This window comes from Myxine glutinosa, chromosome 11 (genome assembly GCF_964187855.1).
Source record: "Myxine glutinosa chromosome 11, kmMyxGlut1.1, whole genome shotgun sequence".
In the NCBI taxonomy this organism is placed as follows: domain Eukaryota; kingdom Metazoa; phylum Chordata; class Myxini; order Myxiniformes; family Myxinidae; genus Myxine; species Myxine glutinosa.
This window is the reverse complement of record NC_136271.1, coordinates 52,026,246-52,044,227: the sequence shown is the minus strand read 5'-3', so window position 1 is coordinate 52,044,227 and position 17,982 is coordinate 52,026,246. Positions and strand designations below refer to the sequence as shown.

The following is a 17,982-nucleotide window of genomic DNA, read 5'->3' as shown; positions in this document are numbered from 1 at the left end:
CATATTGTACATTGAATGGAATTCACTCCGACACCCTTCCTGCACACAGCACACGGCCACTTCCCAGTTCTTTCCACCTCACCACATGCTTTACCACTTGCCATCACCTTCGTTTTTCCGATATTCACCTTCAGACCTTTTGTCCATACATTCCTTCCACTTGTTCGTCTTCTCCTTCAGTCCATCCATACTTTCTGCAATCAACACCAGATCATCTGTATACAACAACTCCCACGGTAAACCCTCCTTTATGTTCCGAGCCAGCACCTCCATCACAGCTACAAATAGTAGTGGACTTAGTACCGACCCCCTGATGCACTCCCACCTTCACCTCAAACTCACCACTGTTCCTGTCCTTCGTCCTTACAGCTGTGCGCGCTCTTTTGTACATTGCCATCACTACTCTGATCAACCATTCCTCCACTCCTAACTTCCTCAATGCCCATGTCACTACTTCACGTGGAACCTGATCGAATGCTTTCTCCAGATCAACAAACCCTGTGATTAACATGTGATTGACAAAAAATATTTGTCATGACCATGTGCGAGTTACCCTACAGACCAGGTGGCATAATTCGAATTTTTACCAGGGAACCAATATGCAACAGCCAACTTTTTAAATCACATTTTTAGTGTTTTTAAGTGATCGCTAGCAGATTGTGCAGCTGTTTTTTCTTCTCTTTGATTTTTAGGCATGCAAGTGCAGTCCACTGCACTCTGTTCACCTTTTGTGCAACGTCACAAGCGGGCAGTGTCCCTGTAAGCACCGCTTTGGTGGTCGCACGTGCAGCGAGTGTGACGGAGGATTTTGGGGCCATCCGTCCTGCCAACACTGCCATTGTAACTCCAGTGGCACTCGGGCAGACAGGTGTTCGGCCGGGCTGTGCAAATGTGACGAGTGGACTGGAATGTGTACGTGTAAGGTCAGTCAAATCCAAATAAAATAATTTGCAGTTACATGAATTGTTATAATAGTATCCCAGCCAATAACGTGTTTTGTGCAAAGGACACCACTTCTCTGTCAATTGCAGATAACCATGTCAGATCAATAGCACGTGGGATGGCAAACATGATGTGGGTGGATGCCATCCCTGATTTTAAGTAAAAGATCATTTTCAAGGTCAAAAAGGTCAAATCATATTAAAATATGCAACTTGGTGTCTGTGCGTCTCTCTGACCGCAATACATTCAGTCGTTACTTGCACAATCTCAACCAAACTTGCCACGGGGACTAAGGGTTATACGACAGATGTTGTTGCAACTTCATTTGCACCCCTTCCCCGAGGGGGTTTCCGCCTAGGACAAATGTCGTGTTGAGGTTAAGCGCCTTTGGGCTTCATGAAAAGCGCTATACAAAATAAATGAATTATTATTATTATAAGGTGTATCGATAGCTTATCACCTACACACCAACCAGAAATCAAAATTATAATAACCACAAATTATTTGGTCAATTCCATCCAACATTCTTTTTAAACAGTCGCTACTGTTGTTTTACATTAGACTTCTTTTTTTTGTAAACAGAATGGAGGCTCGTGTAAGAGCTAACACATTGAACATGAAAACATGCACAGACACATAAAACATGCAATGGTGAGAGCGGGAGACAAGAGGGGGAGACAGAGGGAAACACACAACCACAACAACAGTAGAGAACAGACAGGGACGTTGGTAGATCTGTGGAAGGGGGGTGGCTGGGGGAAGAGGGAGGGGTACACGGTATAAAGCAAATGAACACTAATAGGAATTTCACAACTAGGAATTTCGGGAAAGAAGTTAGGCATTGAAAGAGGCGGATTTGGGGTGTTTTAACAGGGGTAGAAAACATCAAGGTTTTGGATGGGGGAAGATAAGAGATGGTGGTGAACAGCTGTTTTAAATACCTGGAGGGAGTAGAGGGATTGAAGAGAGTGTGGGAGTTTGTTCCAGAGGCGGGAGAAAAGAGGAATGAAAGAGTGAAGGTGAGCAGAGAGTCTTGATTTTGGCAATTTCACCAGAAGTTGGTTGCTGGCAATCTTGTGCGTCCTGCAGGAATATTTGGGGGACCCAGCACAGACAGAGCAGGGGGAGCTAGGCTGGAGAGGAGTCGGTAGAAGACAGAAAGACCACCAACCTGCCTGCGGTTAGAGAGGGAGAAACGCCCTCAGAATCAGCTTCATCGCAGGAGATTCCAATGATTCCGAATGCTTTGGTTTCAACCGCGTGACGCCGAGCTAGGTGTGAGGCAGGAGCACTAGCCCAGAGGGCAGTATTCCATTGAGCTGTGGATGAAAGATTTGTATGTGGTGAGGAGCTCAGAAGTGCCCAGAAAGGACTTCGCACGACGGAGGATGCCCAGTCGGTGACTGGCTTTGGAGGCCAGATTTGAAATGTGTTTTTCCCAGGAAATATCATGGCAGATAGTGAGACCCAAAAGCTTGTGACAGAACTCTTCTTCAAGAGGATTGTTCAGAAAGTAGAAGGGAGGGTTGTCCAGACGGTCTTTTCGGAGAGACAAAGTGAGAGTGTGAGATTTGTCAGGATTGAAAGACATGATTTTTTTTTTTTTTTTTTTTTTTTTGTATACAAGATCGAGGCTCGTGAAAGAGCGAACATTAATCACACAGAAAGACAAACAGACACATAAAACAAATAACATCGGGAGCGGTAGACAAGATGGGGAGAGAGGGGGAAGGACACAAACACAACATTTGAGAGCAGGGACCGAGAGACATGGAGACATCGAGAGAACTGTGGGAGGGAGAGGGCTTTGGGGGGGAGGCATGGGAAGGGGGGGGGGGGGGGAGAGGTATAAAACATATGGACACTGGCAGGACTTCCAGGAAAGAAGTTGGAATTTCAAACAAGGTGGATCTGGGGTGAATTAGTGGGGGTAGAAAATGTCAGGCAGATTAGAAAATGACAGTCAGGCAGATTGAAGACATGACTGAAGGAAATTTGGAGGAAACCCGATATTCTCAAGGCATTCTATGCTTATCGCATCCCTCACAGACTAACAGACAGGAGCCACCTGCCTCCACTAGGTAGGCCACTAGCTAAGCCGCAATGATCTTCATCTAATAAAGGTGCTTAAATGGGTATCTTTGCATGAATAATGTATCCCATTGCCTGCCATATTTTTCTAGCCATTAGATTATATGGGGACCCTGACACCAATACAGCCAAATTGTGACCTTTATTCGACATACAATGCCATTCCTAATGGTCGCTAGCGTTCTTTAATACCCACCTGAGGGAGGCTTGGAGAAAATTGGACGTAGACACACTTGTGGTGTCTTGATAAAAGTCGCTAGTCTGCACACCGACCGGAAGTAAAAATTAATCTAACCACAAAATCAATAAACCAGTCAATTCTGTCCAATTATAATGCGATAATGATAATGATAAAGTCATAATAATATTAATAGTAAAAATAACGTTATTACAAATAATAATAATATTTACAATAATCTTTATCTTCCATATACGGTATATATATAAAATAGCCTTCTGCCATCTGTCTGTCTGTCCCGCCCTAAAACACAGACACACTCCTCAGAGAGAAAAAATATATTAAGTAAAAGTTGCTTCAAATTAATCCAAGCCTTCAGGAAAATCAATTTTTTTCTGGTGGTGGCACCCCAGAGGCTTTAAGTCTCCTGATATGGTCGGTGATGTCACTATTTTCAGACGTTTTTGCCATATGTTTCCCTCTTTCTCATTATAATTGAACATATCTCAAATATTTTGTATGTGTACACTTCCTTGCAATTGCAGTTGGTTTGAATAGCGCCACCTTTGGTGAAGTTGAGCACTACAGGATGGATTGAATTTCCCTGGAAAACTCCCTGACTGTCATTTCCTGTGGTTACTCTTCCTCTGACGGTAAAAGCTAGCCATGGTGGGTTATTCTCTGTGGCGAGAATAACCACAGAAAATGACAGTCAGGCAGTTTTCCAGGGAAATTCAATCCATCCTGCAGTGCTCAACTTCACCAAAGGTGGTGCTATTCAAATCAACTGCAATTGCAAGGAAGTATTATACCCCATCATTTTTCCCAGGGGTTTCCCAGCGGCCGAAGGAGCCACTAGCCCCGCTTAAACCTGGCTGGTACAACCTTTTACCTCTGTGATAAATTTGGACCAAATTTGTCCAGCGGTGTAGGAGTGTATATGTAACACACAGACAGACAGACAGGTCGACATCTATAGTTGTAGATTAATTAAACATAATCTATCAATGTTTGCATGGACAGTGTATGACCTGGAAATTTCCTGCTAAAACCGAGAAACCCCGAGGCTTTGATATCCGAGCTGCGTAGTTGATTGGCTGGTTGAAGCTTGGTGCCTCAAATGATGCCATGGCATCTACTGCATGGCGAAGTTTGTTTGACCGGAAAGAAATACATTTTTGAAACCTGACATTTATTCGGACAGGTAACCTGTGTTTTCTTTGATTTGTCCACAGGGGCTAAAAGTTTGTACGTTTTCTCTTTCCATTGTTTAGGAAAATGTCAGAGGCAAACGGTGCGACCGTTGCAGAGAGGGGACGTTCTCCATGAGTGCCACCAACGATCAAGGATGTACAACGTGTTTCTGTTCTGGCCTGACAAAAAACTGCACTGGGGCACAGGGTTTGGTCTACACTCAGGTAACGCCGACCTGCAGAAACCCGAGCAGCTCCCACTATCAAAAACGTGTCTACATTCTAGTTTTACAATCCGTGCAGGCTTACTTGTGTTTGGTCTTGTCCACATACTTACCATTCTTCATCACCATGTCATTTTCACCATTTTCCTTCAATTCATCCCATAAGTAGTGCAACACAGCCATGATGGAACAAATGTCCTTTATCTCTCTGACTTTACTCTTATTTCTTAGTGTTAATCATAGCTCATGTAATTTCTAACACATCAGTCGCAAGTACAAACGCATCCTTATCAACCATGTTGGGCCAACAGAATGGATCCTAAGTAACAAATTCACGGTAGCTTGAGCTGCCCAACTCTAAATTGTTGGATTGGTGCTTTGAAAATGAGGTGATGAGTGTGACATCAGTCAGAGTTCATGCCAACTATCCATTCTTCTGGCACACGCTGTTGGATGTGAAACATCATGTGGTGCATTTCTAAAACTATCAACGGTACCCGCCCGATGGGCGGGGCTTCAATTTGGGAGGCCCAAATGAAAAGGCAAAATATCAGAAATTGAAGGCTTTTTTGGAAACTGGAAAATTGGAAAAATTGTAAATTGGAAAAATTGGAAAATTGAAAAAAAAAAGGGGGGGGGGGGAAACATTTTACTCCAGCGCGTCACAGGATTACCGACCAAAATTTCGTTGCGATCGGTTCAGCGGCTTTTGCGGTACCTGAGAACAGACAGACAGACATTTGGTGAATTAGAGTAAGATAGTAGGACATCGCTTGTCGGTACCCTGGCCAAATTGTAAAATTCTGCTCTGATGCGCAGGGGCGACATTTCAACAAGAAGGCTGCAACCTTGTAATGATGCAACCAGCAAGACAAACTCGTAAATGGATCCCAATCTTATGCAATCCCTAAACAATTTGACCCAGCAAACTACTTGCACTATCAATTTCATAAAGCTTTGTACATCATGATGCCACATCCATGGAGGACATCAAATGTGTTTTGTTGAAATTTGTGAGGCTGTGAATCTCTTTTTTGCTTTAACAGATGAAAGTGTCTTCTCACCATCGCTCTCTCATGTTAGTGGACCAGTTAAACCAACATGAGATTGGAAAGGGTCATTACCGTCATCTGGAGTTCATTTTCAATGTACCTGCATTCATGAGCAGAAAAACCATGTATTGGAAGCTGCCAAAGGAATTTATCGGGCCTAAGGTACATAAACCCCCAAAATGGGGAAAAAATACATCTTCCATTTCTATTACAAGCATCGGCTGGTATTAAACACAACTTAAGCTGTGATATTTCAACAAACAGATACTTTCTTCTGGAAGATACTGTACAAATGAAAAAAAAAATTGGGATATACTGTAACTAAATTTGGCCTTGCTGTACCATACTGTAACGTTTTTATGATGTAAAACGCCAATTGATCACTTTTGAAGTTTATGAAACTTTTGAAGTATTTTCTATATATACAGTGCATTCAGAAAGTATTCAGACCCCTTCACTTTTTCACATTTTGTTATGTTGCAGCCTTATGCTGAAATCGTTTAAATTCATTTTTCCCCTCATCAATCCACACTCAATAGCCCATAATGACACAGAGAAAACAGGATTTTAGAAAGTTTTGCAAATTTATTGAAAATATAAAACTGAAATATCACATTGACATAAGTATTCAGACCCTTAACTCAGTACTTAGTTGAAGCACCTTTGGCAGCGATTACAGCCTCGAGTCTTCTTGGGTAGGACGCGACAAGCTTTGCAGACCTGGATTTGGGGATTTTCTGCCATTCTTCTCTGCAGATCCTCTCAAGCTCTGTCAGATTGGATCGGTACCGTCGGTGGACAGCCATTTTCAGGTCTCTCCAGCGATGTTCGATTGGGTTCAAGTCAGGGCTCTAGCTGGGCCACTCAAGGACCTTCACAGAGTTGTCCCGAACCAACTCCTGCGTTTTCTTGGCTGTGTGCTTAGGGTCATTGTCCTGTTAGAAGGTGAACCTTTGGTCCAGTCTGAGGTCCTGAGTGCTCTGTTTCAGGTTTTCATTAAGGATATCTCTGTACTTTGCTCCGTTCATTGTTCACTCAACCCTGACCAGTCCCCCAGTCCCTGCTGCTGAAAAACACCCCCACAGCATGATGCTGCCACCACCATGCTTCACCGTTGGGATGGTATTGGGCAGGTGTCTGGTTTCCTCCAGACATGACGCTTAGAATTGAGGCCAAACAGTTCAATCTTGGTTTCATCAGACCACAGAATCTTGTTTCTCACAGTCTGCGAGTCCTTTAGGTGCTTTTTTGCAAACTCCAAGCGGGCTTTCATGTGTCTTTCATTGAGGAGAGGCTTCCCTCTGGCCACTCTGCCATAAAGCCCAGATCGGTGGAGTGTTGCAGTGATGGTTGTCCTTCTGGAAGTTTCTCCCATCTCCACACAGGATCTCTGGAGCTCAGCCAGAGTGACCATCGGGTTCTTGGTCACCTCTCTTACCAAGGCCCTTCTCCCCCGATTGCTCAGTTTGGCCGGGCGGCCAGCTCTAGGAAGAGTCCTGGTTGTTCCAAACTTCTTCCATTTAAGAATTATGGAGGCCACTGTGCTCTTGGGAACCTTCAATGCAGCAGAATTTTTTTTGTAGGCTTCCCCAGATCTGTGCCTCGACACAATCCTATCTCTGAGCTTTGCAGGCAGTTCCTTCGACCTCATGGCTTGGTTTTTGCTCTGACATGCATTGTCAGCTGTGAGACATTATATAGACAGGTGTGTGCCTTTCCAAATCATGTCCAATCAATTGAATTTACCTCAGGTGGACTCCAATCAAGGTGTAGAAACATCTCAAAGATGATCAAGAGAAATGGGAGGCACCTGAGCTAAATTTCAAGTGTCATAGCAAAGGGTATGAATACTTATGTCAATGTGATATTTCAGTTTTTTCCTTTTAATAAATTTGCAAAACTTTCTAAAATCCTGTTTTCTCTTTGTCCTTATGGGTATAGAGTGTTTATTGATAAGGGAAAATTTAATTAAACGATTTCAGCATAAGGCTGCAACATAACAAAATGTGAAAAAAGTGAAGGGGTCTGAATACTTTCTCTGAATGCACTGTATATATGTATATATGAACACGACGTGATTTGTGTGAAGAGTTGAGCATTTTGCACGTGTTTTCTCTTTACTGATACAGCTTATGTCCTATGGTGGAAAGCTAAGGTACACCATATACTTTGAAGCCAGGCAAGATTCTGGCATGTTCTCACGAGAACCAGAGGTTCTGCTGTATGGAAGCAACAAGAAAAACAATGTGGTGATGCACCATGGAGCACACAGTCATAGCAGTGGCATGCATATTCAGCAAAGCATTGGTTTCATTGAGGTAAAACCAAAACCACACGACCGTGCTGTTATAAACCTGAGATATTTCGTTCTGTTATCTCAAATCCATCTAACAGCTATACACAGTGAACTTTGTTTGTCGTTTATATTTGCCTCTTGCTGTTGTTTGGTGTTATTTATTTTCATTTCATTATGATCTCCTGAAGGAATTACACCCTTTTTCTTTGGCACTTTGGGTGAATCTTGGGGAATCTTAGAATTAATTTAACGCAGTAACTACAAACACTGTTTCAGGATACACAAATGGTCTTAGACCATCTGGATCATTGTTAACAGTCAGTGTAATTGGTCAGTATGAACAGGCACCTGTGACGTGACAACATATATATATATATATATATATATATATATATATATATATATATATATATATATATATATATATATATATATATATATATATACATACATATATATATATATATATATATATATATATATATATATATATATATATATATATATATATATATATATATATACCGTCTATATATATATGTATATTTATACTAGCGAGGTACCCGTGCTGCGCAAGGGTGGGAGGCCATACACAAACAAACAGACAATGCAGAAACTGTGAATGCTCAAGTACGAAACCAATAAATTCCACATTCCTGTAGCACCTTCAGTCACACGTCCGTCATGGACAGCAGGTTCCTGAAGAACTTCCACGAAAAACGTACCCGTTTGAATGGTTCCATACCCAGTCATGGTGAATCTGCATATGGCGATCCGCGAAAGTGGATGGTGCAGAGGTTGTGCACTGAGCTTTGTCTGAGTTTGATTCCCAATCTTACTATAACCCATCAGATTGGTGGTTGTGACAGGAAGGGCATTCCATTACAACGTGTGCCATGTCTTGGACGAACATTAAGGCGAGTGTCCCATCTGCTAACATTACTTGGTGGATGTTAAAAAATCTCAGTGTCTTTCATGAAGATTCGCTGAGTTATCACTGGCATCCTGAACAAATTAAGATTCCCTCATTAATCAGCATAGTAAAAGTAATGTTATCTTTTGATGACCAACATCTCAATGGATGCCGGAAATCAACCAGGAGAGGGCGCATGTACTCAGCTCTTTTTGGAAAAGTGCAATGTTGCTGTGTGTATACAGTCTCGTGAAAAAGTAAGTACACCCCATGTAAAGTTTTGACTTTTTCAACATATTTCAACATACAGCTATTTGATCTTCATTTCAACAATATTGATAGATAAAGGTGATATAATATAACAAATATCATGAAACATTTACATTTTGGAGTCCATTGTATAATTTAAATAAACATAAATGCAAATTTCGCATGTGGAAAAAGTAAGTACACCCCGACATTTATCACTACTTCAAATACCTAAAATTAGAATCGGGTGTACCAGCTCAGGTGCAAATGATTAGAACATCGTTAGAGAGGATCTTGGAGGAACCTGTCTTATTTAAACCTCAGACATTTAGTTTGGTTTGCTCTTTGTTGTTGAAGTGTGCGGCGTCACCATGCCTAGATCAAAAGAGCTCTCTGAGGCCTTCAGAAAGAAGGTTATAGATGCCTACGAGTCTGGGAAGGGATTAAAAAAGATCTCCAAACAATTTGAAATCGATCATTCGACTGTCCGGAAGATCATCTACACGTGGAGAAGATTCCAAACAACTGCCAACTTGTTCAGGCCAGGCTGCCCCAGCAAGTTCAGCCCGAGAGCAGACCGCAAGATGCTGAAAGAAGTCTCTAGGAACCCCAGAATGTCATCATGGGACCTACAGGTAGCTCTTGCCACTGTTGATGTCAAAGTGCATGAGTCTACCATTAGAAAGAGGCTGCACAAATTTGATCTACATGGGAGGTGTGCCAGGAGGAAACCTTTGCTGTCCAGAAAGAACATCAGGGCAAGACTAAAGTTTGCCAATGAACACCTGGGGAAGACCAGCACTTCTGGAACAATGTGCTCTGGACAGATGAGTCAAAGGTAGAGCCATTTGGCCACAGTACCTGAAGACATGTTTGGCAAAAAGCAAAGACATCATTTGACCACAAGAACCTGATACCAACTGTAAAGCATGGTGGTGGAAATATTATGGTTTGGGGCAGCTTTGCTGCATCAGGGCCTGGGCAGCTCACCATCATAGAATCCACTATGAATTCTTCATTGTACCAGAGGGTGCTTGAGGATAATGTGAGGCCATCTGTCGGAAAGTTGAAGCTCAACCGAAGGTGGACCTTGCATCATGACAATGACCCTAAACATACCAGTAAATCCACCAAGGAATGGCTGAAAAGAAAGAAATGGAGGGTTCTGGAATGGCCAAGTCGAAGCCCGGATCTAAATCCCATGGAGATGTTGTGGGGGGATTTGAAACGAGCTGTGCATGCAAGAAACCCCTCAAACATCGCACAGCTGAAACAATTCTGCATGGAGGAGTGGGCAAAAATTTCTCCCAGTCGATGTCAGAGACTGGTAGACAGTTATAAGAAACGCCTACTTGAGGTTGTTTCTGCCAAAGGGGGCAATACCACCTATTAGAGCCAAGGGTGTACTTACTTTTTCCACATGCGAAATTTGCATTTATGTTTATTTATATTATACAATGGACTACAAAATGTAAATGTTTCATGATATTTGTTATATTATATCACCTTTATCTATCAATATTGTTGAAATGAAGATCAAATAGCTGTATGTTGAAATATGTCGAAAAAGTCAAAACTTTACATGGGGTGTACTTACTTTTTCACGTGACTATATATATTGTTACGGATCCGGGGGACGGCAGTCCCGTTAGCAAGGGGGGGGTTAATCCCCTTGTCCTGTTAAGCTGGCCGTCCGACCGGTCCTGCGGGTATGACGTCGCTTCCGGTCGATGGTAAGTAGGGTTGTAAGCCCAATTTGTCTTAATACCTAAGTACTACCACCGGCCGTAAGCGAGGAAATACACCCACCCGGGCCGCAGCATGATTGGATTGCGCCCAGCAGGGCGAGCTGCGACTCGGGCCGTTAGCAAGAGACTAAACCCGACTATAAAGCATTTGGCCAAAATCGCGCCGCAGGTATTCAATGGGAAGAAGGGACTAAAGCGATCGGGGGAAAGAAGAAGCTAAAGTAAGGAATACCAGATAGTTATTAACTTTATACAAAACCAAAACCAAAGAAGAAACGAAAGGTAATGTACAGTGAAGAAGAAGAAGACACAGGGCAGCCTTAAACAGTCTTATATTATCAACGCCCAGGACAGACGAACAGACTTACACGAAAGGGGAATAGCAGGCAGGAATGACTGGAAGGAATGAGAAGGCCCAGGCAGACGGTAGGCGTCGAGGTCCGGCTCCAAGAGTCGACTCGCGTCGTGGCGGGAAAACCCTGGCAGGCAGCGAGCGCGTATCGTTGACCGCGAGCGGACGTTGCATATAGCAGTGGGACTGGGATGCTCCGTATGTAATAAATGGCTCGTGCCAACGCTCTCTCTCTTGAACAAGATGGGGGAGATGTCAGTTCGTAGCGCACTCCAGCTCCTTCTCTTCTCATCTGTACCTTCTCACTCGTCTCTCTCAAGCAGTCCCTTGCAGCCGCTTTTATTGCTCGTGTGGGAATCAAGCCACCGGCTCTGATGACACGCCTACCGGTTCGCTCACCGCGGCGCTGTTTGGTCGGTAAGGGCTTGCTGACTCCACCTCCGATGACGAGTCGACGTGCCACACCTTGTTCTGGCGGCTCCGCCCCCTTCTTCCTCGGCTTGACCGCATGGCTTATGGCGGCGTGGTGCCAACAAAAACAGCCCAATGCAACGGCGGTGAACGCCGCCCTACTGTTACTTTGCGGAAACGATTGGGGGAATTGAAAGGGACCTATCTTATTTGATTAATGCAACGCAGATTCAACTATTGGGAACAGATCCTTAACTGAAACACACAATCATGAAATAACTACGGAGAGGTCCTATGGTTCACTACGTGTTGTACATGGACTAACTAGGGTGCGATCTTTAACAAGCCAATTGATGGGGATATTGATATTGATGGGGACAATATATATATATATTGTTGCAGATCTCAACGTCGGCCTTTTTTCCCCTTAAGAAGGGGGGATTAATCCCCTTGTGTGCGACTGACCGACGTGAGCCCTGAAGTTGCTCGGCTCCCTCCGGAGAGGCATGTGAGCAACCTCGTTCGCGATCGCGGACAAGTTGTTAATTGCCGAGCGGATTAGCAGCCGCGGCACGAACCATTAGCAAGTAACTAGACCCGATTCTTAACGTTGGCCAAATCGTGCCACAGGTATCCAATGGGGAAATCACTAAAACGAAACGGATGTAAAGGAAAGAAGGCAAGGTAGGAAGAACAGGATTTATTACTAACTATTATGTACAAGACCAAAAGTAACCAAGGAGAAGGAAAGATACGAAAATAAAGACAGAACGATGGAAGGACCATAAGACTCAGTGCAAATACTAACTTATCTAAACAGGCTTAACTTATACCCCAGGACAACACAGAAGACGGACGACAATCAGACTTACACAAATGGGGAATGAAGGCAGGAACGAATGGCTGGAAGGGGAGGAAGGTTCAGCTGGAGGTGGATGATTGGACGGACGAGGAGGTGGGATCACAAGGCGGGAAGGATGTGGGTGGTGGGTGTGATCCCGGCTCGTGTTGAGCAGCCGCCGACTCTCCCCAATCGTCTCCGCACGGTGACGTTGCTTCGTGGCCACAACTGCCGTCACCGCTGTCGACGCTCAAAGCTGCAGTTTGTTCAAAGCTGCGGTGGACTCCTTTAGGTGAACTCATCCCTTCTCTCTGATGCATCTCCCGGTGGGGGCGTCGCGTGACGGGTTATATAGGGCCACACCCTCGAATCTTCGCGAACCTGCCCGATCGTTCTTTCTCCGCCCTCTCAAGCCAAACCCCTCGTGCTTGGTTGGTTGATCGGCAAGGGCTCACTCCTCCTTCCTATGATGAGGTGGAGACACGCCTTTCTTCTCCGAGTTAGAGCACGTGCTCAATGGAGGGCGAATGCAGTTGGCAATAGAGGCTATGCACTTGACAGGGGGATTCTACCTTATTTCAATTTGATGCAATGCAGAGTCAACTGATGGGAAACACAGCCTTAAACTAATACACATAATAAGGAAATAACTATTTAGAAGGGTATATGGTGGCCTACATGCATGTATATGGACTAACTAAGAGGACGACCTTTGACCTTTACACACAAAACAGAGATATTTACAAGGAATCATTACACTACTCAGGGTGATATTTACAACAAGATTCTCAAATCCACAACTATATATATATATATATATATATATACTAGCAGAAGTACCCGGCATTGCCGGGCGGGGGAGGGAAGGGGGAAGGGGAGGGAAGGGGAACGGGGGGAGAGCGAGCCCCTTGGTAAAGCGAGCGATTTTTTTTTTTTTTCTCATAGCGTTTCATAGCGTCATAGCGATTTTTTTTTTTCATAGCGACATAGCGTCATAGCGTTCATAGTGTCATAGCGTTCATATCGGTCATAGCGTTTCATAGCGTCATAGCGATTTTTTTTTTCATAGCGTCATATCGTTCATAGCGTCATATCGTTCATAGCGGTCATAGCTTCATAGCGTCATATCGTTCATAGCGTCATCGTGTTCATAGCGTTTCATAGCGTCATAGCGATTTTTTTTTTTCATAGCGTCATATCGTTCATAGCGGTCATAGCTTCATAGCGTCGTATCGTTCATAGCGTTCATAGCGTTCATAGTGTCATAGCGTCATAGCGATTTTTTTTTTCATAGCGTCATATCGTTCATACCGTTCATAGCTTCATAGCGTTTCATAGCGTCATAGCGTTCATAGCGTTTCATAGCGTCATAGCGATTTTTTTTTTCATAGCGTCATAGCGTTCATAGCGTCATAGCGTCATCACGTGATCGCTCTGAGCGAATCAGCGCCCACCTGCTCTGATTCCGTTGATTCCGTGCGCTGAAATGCGCTGAGGTAAATATGAATAAACAACATGGATCGTCAAATATTTTGAGTTCGGCCATGTTCGTCCCAGGCTCAATGGCCATGTCTGTGACAAATATCAAGTACGTGAGCCTCTCCGTTTGGGAGTCTATCGGTAACATTACATACACACACACACACGCACACACAAACTGTTTTATTTATATATATATATATATATGTATGTATATATATATATATATATATACATATATATATATATATATATATATATATATATATATATATATATATATATATATATATATATATATATATATATATATATATATATATATATATATATATATATCACATCACACAATGATCACCGATGATCACTGATGAAAATATGTCTTTACCCTTACAGTGTAGGTACATCTGCCTGAATCATTGACCTTTGTCTGTTGTAAGTTGGTGAGCTCTAAAGGATGAAATGGCATCCTTCCTTTGTTTCTGTGTTAATTTGATCATGTTTCTGTGTTAAACTGGAATTGTTTTTCTTTTGCTTGTGTGTGAGAGATGCTTCCTGGTAGTTTTTTTTGTGTAAGCAGAGTTTGAGTTTGAGTTTTGTGTAAGATTTTTTTAACCACCTGTAAGACTTCCCGGCTGTTTTTTTTTTTTTTTTTTTTTTTTTTTTTCATGGTTCTGTTTGGATATTGTTGGAATATGTTTAAACCGCAGCCGTGATGCTGACGCCCCCCCCCCCCCCCCCCAGAATTTACATGTTTTAACCAGAATAGGTACACCGTATCCCTGCGTGTCATAAGAGACGACTAAGAGGGTTGGTGTCAGGAAGGGCATCCGGCCATAAAAACATTGCCTCAAAAAGAGAACCATGACAATGACAAGTACATATGGGCAGGGTACAGCCCGAAGTGGAGATCGGTTTCTGAGGTTTGGGACATGGAATGTAGGGACAATGACAGGGAGATCAGGAGAAGTGGTGGAAGTATTGGTCAGAAGAAGAGTGGACATATATGTTGTGTGCAAGAGACGAGATGGAAGGGAAGTGGTGTGAGAATGGTGAAGGGTAGGCAGGGACAGAAATACAAGTTTGTGTGGCAAGGGTGCCCGGAGGGCGTGAATGGTGTTGGTGTCCTGTTTTCTGAGGAGTTTGTAGACAGTGTGGTGAGTGTGACTCGAGTGAGTGATAGGTTGATGATGGTGAAAATGATGATTGGAAAGCTCTTGGTGAACGTCATCTCGGGATATGCTCCGCAGGTTGGTCGAAGCGATGAAGAGAAGGACAAGTTCTGGTGTGCGATAGAGAAGCTGATGGAAAACGTGAAAGATGAGGAAGTTGTTGTGGTGGGAGGAGACCTAAATGGACATGTGGGAAGGAGTATGGACGGTTTTGAGGGAGTTCATGGGGGTTACGGATATGGTGTGAGAAATGGAGAAGGTGAAAGGATTTTGGAGTTTGCTGATGGAGCTGATTTGTTGATTTGTAATACTCAGTTCCAGAAAGAGGACAATAAGCTTGTTACATACACGTCAGGTGGGTCGACGACAACCGTTGACTACCTGATGGTGCGTAGGCGAGATAGGGGGCACCTCCGGGACACAAAGGTGATCCCGGGGGAGGAGGCTGTTTCACAGCACCACTTGGTTGTCTGCGACATAAGGGTGAAAGGTGCGAGGAGAGCTCGGCGGGTGAAGTACCAACCGAGAATGAAGGTGTGGAGGTTGAAAGAGGTGACAGTAAGGGAGGCATTAAAAGAGAGGCTGAGTAGGGTAGAGGATGATGTGGTTGAGCTTGAAAGTGGTTGGATGTCAATGAAAGCTAGTCTGTTGGGAGCCGTTGGTGAGGTATGTGGATGGACAAAAGGACCACCGAGGCACTCGGAAACATGGTGGTGGGATGTTGAAGTTGGAAAGAGGATTGACGAGAAGAGGAAGAAGTTCAAAGAGTGGCAGAAGGTGAAGGGTACGGGAGCCGAAACAGCAGAGCATGAAAGTTATAAGGCAGCCAGGAAGGCTGCAAAGAAAGAGGTAGCAAAGGCGCAGGAGGCATGTAGGAAAATGTTCGGAGAACGCTTGGATTCGGAAGAGGGTCAGAAAGCAGTATTCAGGATTGCAAAGCACATAGCGAAAGAGAGGTGTGATGTGATGGGGGTGAGTTGCTTGAAGGATGAAGTGGGACAAATCGTTGTCGACCCAGATGGAATTAAAGGAAGATGGAAAAGATATATGGAAATGCTGTTGAATACAGAGAATGAATGGGATGGCAACATAGAGAGTAACCCAGTTTTAGGACCGGCAGAGAAGATAACTGAGAAGGAAGTTGAGGAAGCGATAAAAGCAATGAAGAGTGGAAAAGCGGGAGGGCCGACGGGAGTTGTGGGAGATATGTTGAAGGCAGCAGGAAGTTGGGGTGTGAAGAGAATGACAGAGATCTGTAATCTGGTGGTGAAAGAAGGCCGCATTCCAGTGGATTGGGAACTGAGTACCCTCGTCCCTCTATACAAGGGGAAAGGTGACCCTCTGGAGTGTGGCTCGTACCGAGCGATAAAGTTATTGGAGCATGGAATGAAGGTATTGGAAAGGGTGTTGGAAAGGAGGATAAGGAAGAAAGTGAAGATCGACGAAATGCAGTTTGGATTTATGCCAGGAAGAGGAACGACAGATGCACTTTTCATTGTGAGGCAGTTGCAGGAGAAGTACATGGATAAGAGGAAGAAGTTGTTTTTTGGGTTTGTTGATCTGGAGAAAGCATTCGATAGGGTTCCACGCAAACTATTGACATGGGCATTGAGGAAGTTAGGAGTGGAGGAATGGTTGATCAGAGTAGTGATGGCAATGTACAAAAGAGCACGCACAGCTGTAAGGACGAAGGACGCGAACAGTGGTGAGTTTGAGGTGAAGGTGGGAGTGCATCAGGGGTCGGTACTAAGTCCACTACTATTTGTAGCTGTGATGGAGGTGCTGGCTCAGAACGTAAAGGAGGGTTTACAGTGGGAGTTGTTGTATGCAGATGATCTGGTGTTGATTGCGGAAAGTATGGATGGACTGAAGGAAAAGATGAACAAGTGGAGGGAATGTATGGAGACAAAAGGTCTGAAGGTGAATATCGGAAAGACAAAGGTGATGGCAAGTGGTAAAGCATGTGGTGAGGTGGAAAGAACTGGGAAGTGGCCGTATGCTGTGTGCAGGAAGGGTGTCGGAGTGAACTCCATTCAGTGTACAATGTGCGCTGAGTGGGTTCATCAAAAATGTAGTGGTCTGAGAGGGTCATTAACCAGTGTGGCAGCTACATTCAAATGTAAGGTGTGCGCAGAGGGAGCTGCAGATGGAGGAAATGTTGAGTTGGATCTTGGAGATGGCGTGAAGCTGGAAGGTGTGAAAACATTTTGCTACCTCGGAGACATGCTGAATGGAGAAGGTGGATCAGTCTCGGCAACGGTTGCTCGAGTGAGATGTGCATGGAAGAAGTTTCGGGAACTGAGTGGCATGCTGATGAGGAGGAGAGTGTCGCTGAAGCTGAAGGGAAAGGTGTATGCTGCATGTGTGAGAAGTGTTATGATTTATGGGAGCGAGACATGGGTAATGAACGTAGAGCAGCAACGAAGGCTGGAAAGGGTGGAAATGTGAATGGTTCGATGGATGTGTGGAGTATCGTTGAGAGAGAGGAGGACAAATGATGAATTGCAAAAGATGATGGGAATATTGCCTGTGATTGATGCTGTGAAGAGGAACAGGTTGAGATGGTTTGGTCATGTATTGAGGAAGGATGAAAGTGACTGGTTGAGAAGAGTGATGGAAGTTAATGTAGAAGGAAGTAGAGGACGGGGAAGACCGAGAAAGACTTGGCTAAAGATGGTGGAAGAAGAAATGCGGGCAAGGGGGTTAACAAGGAGAGATGCAGAAAATAGGGCAAAATGGAGAAGATTGTCATGGGGACCGCAAGGCTAACCCCCGCTCTAGCAGGGAAAATTGCCTTAAAATGCATGTTGTTGTAAGAGCTTAAATTGGCTGCAAAAGCTT

The 17,982-nt window shown here is 44.0% G+C and overlaps 1 protein-coding gene across 3 annotated transcripts in view; it reads left to right on the top strand.

Annotated features, from left to right (window-relative positions):
* LOC137436665 (laminin subunit alpha-1-like) overlaps nucleotides 1-17,982 on the top strand; it is a 296,063-nt gene that overhangs the window by 155,839 nt on the left and 122,242 nt on the right. For all 3 annotated transcript variants that reach the window (XR_013624965.1, XM_078786676.1, XM_078786677.1), the window contains exons 23-26: nucleotides 693-923; nucleotides 4,486-4,629; nucleotides 5,675-5,842; nucleotides 7,810-7,998. Coding sequence is in view for 2 of the 3 variants with exons in the window: in XM_078786676.1 (XP_078642802.1) it covers nucleotides 693-923; nucleotides 4,486-4,629; nucleotides 5,675-5,842; nucleotides 7,810-7,998 (732 nt within the window). In the remaining variant the exon portion in view is untranslated. The remainder of the gene's footprint in view (nucleotides 1-692; nucleotides 924-4,485; nucleotides 4,630-5,674; nucleotides 5,843-7,809; nucleotides 7,999-17,982) is intronic.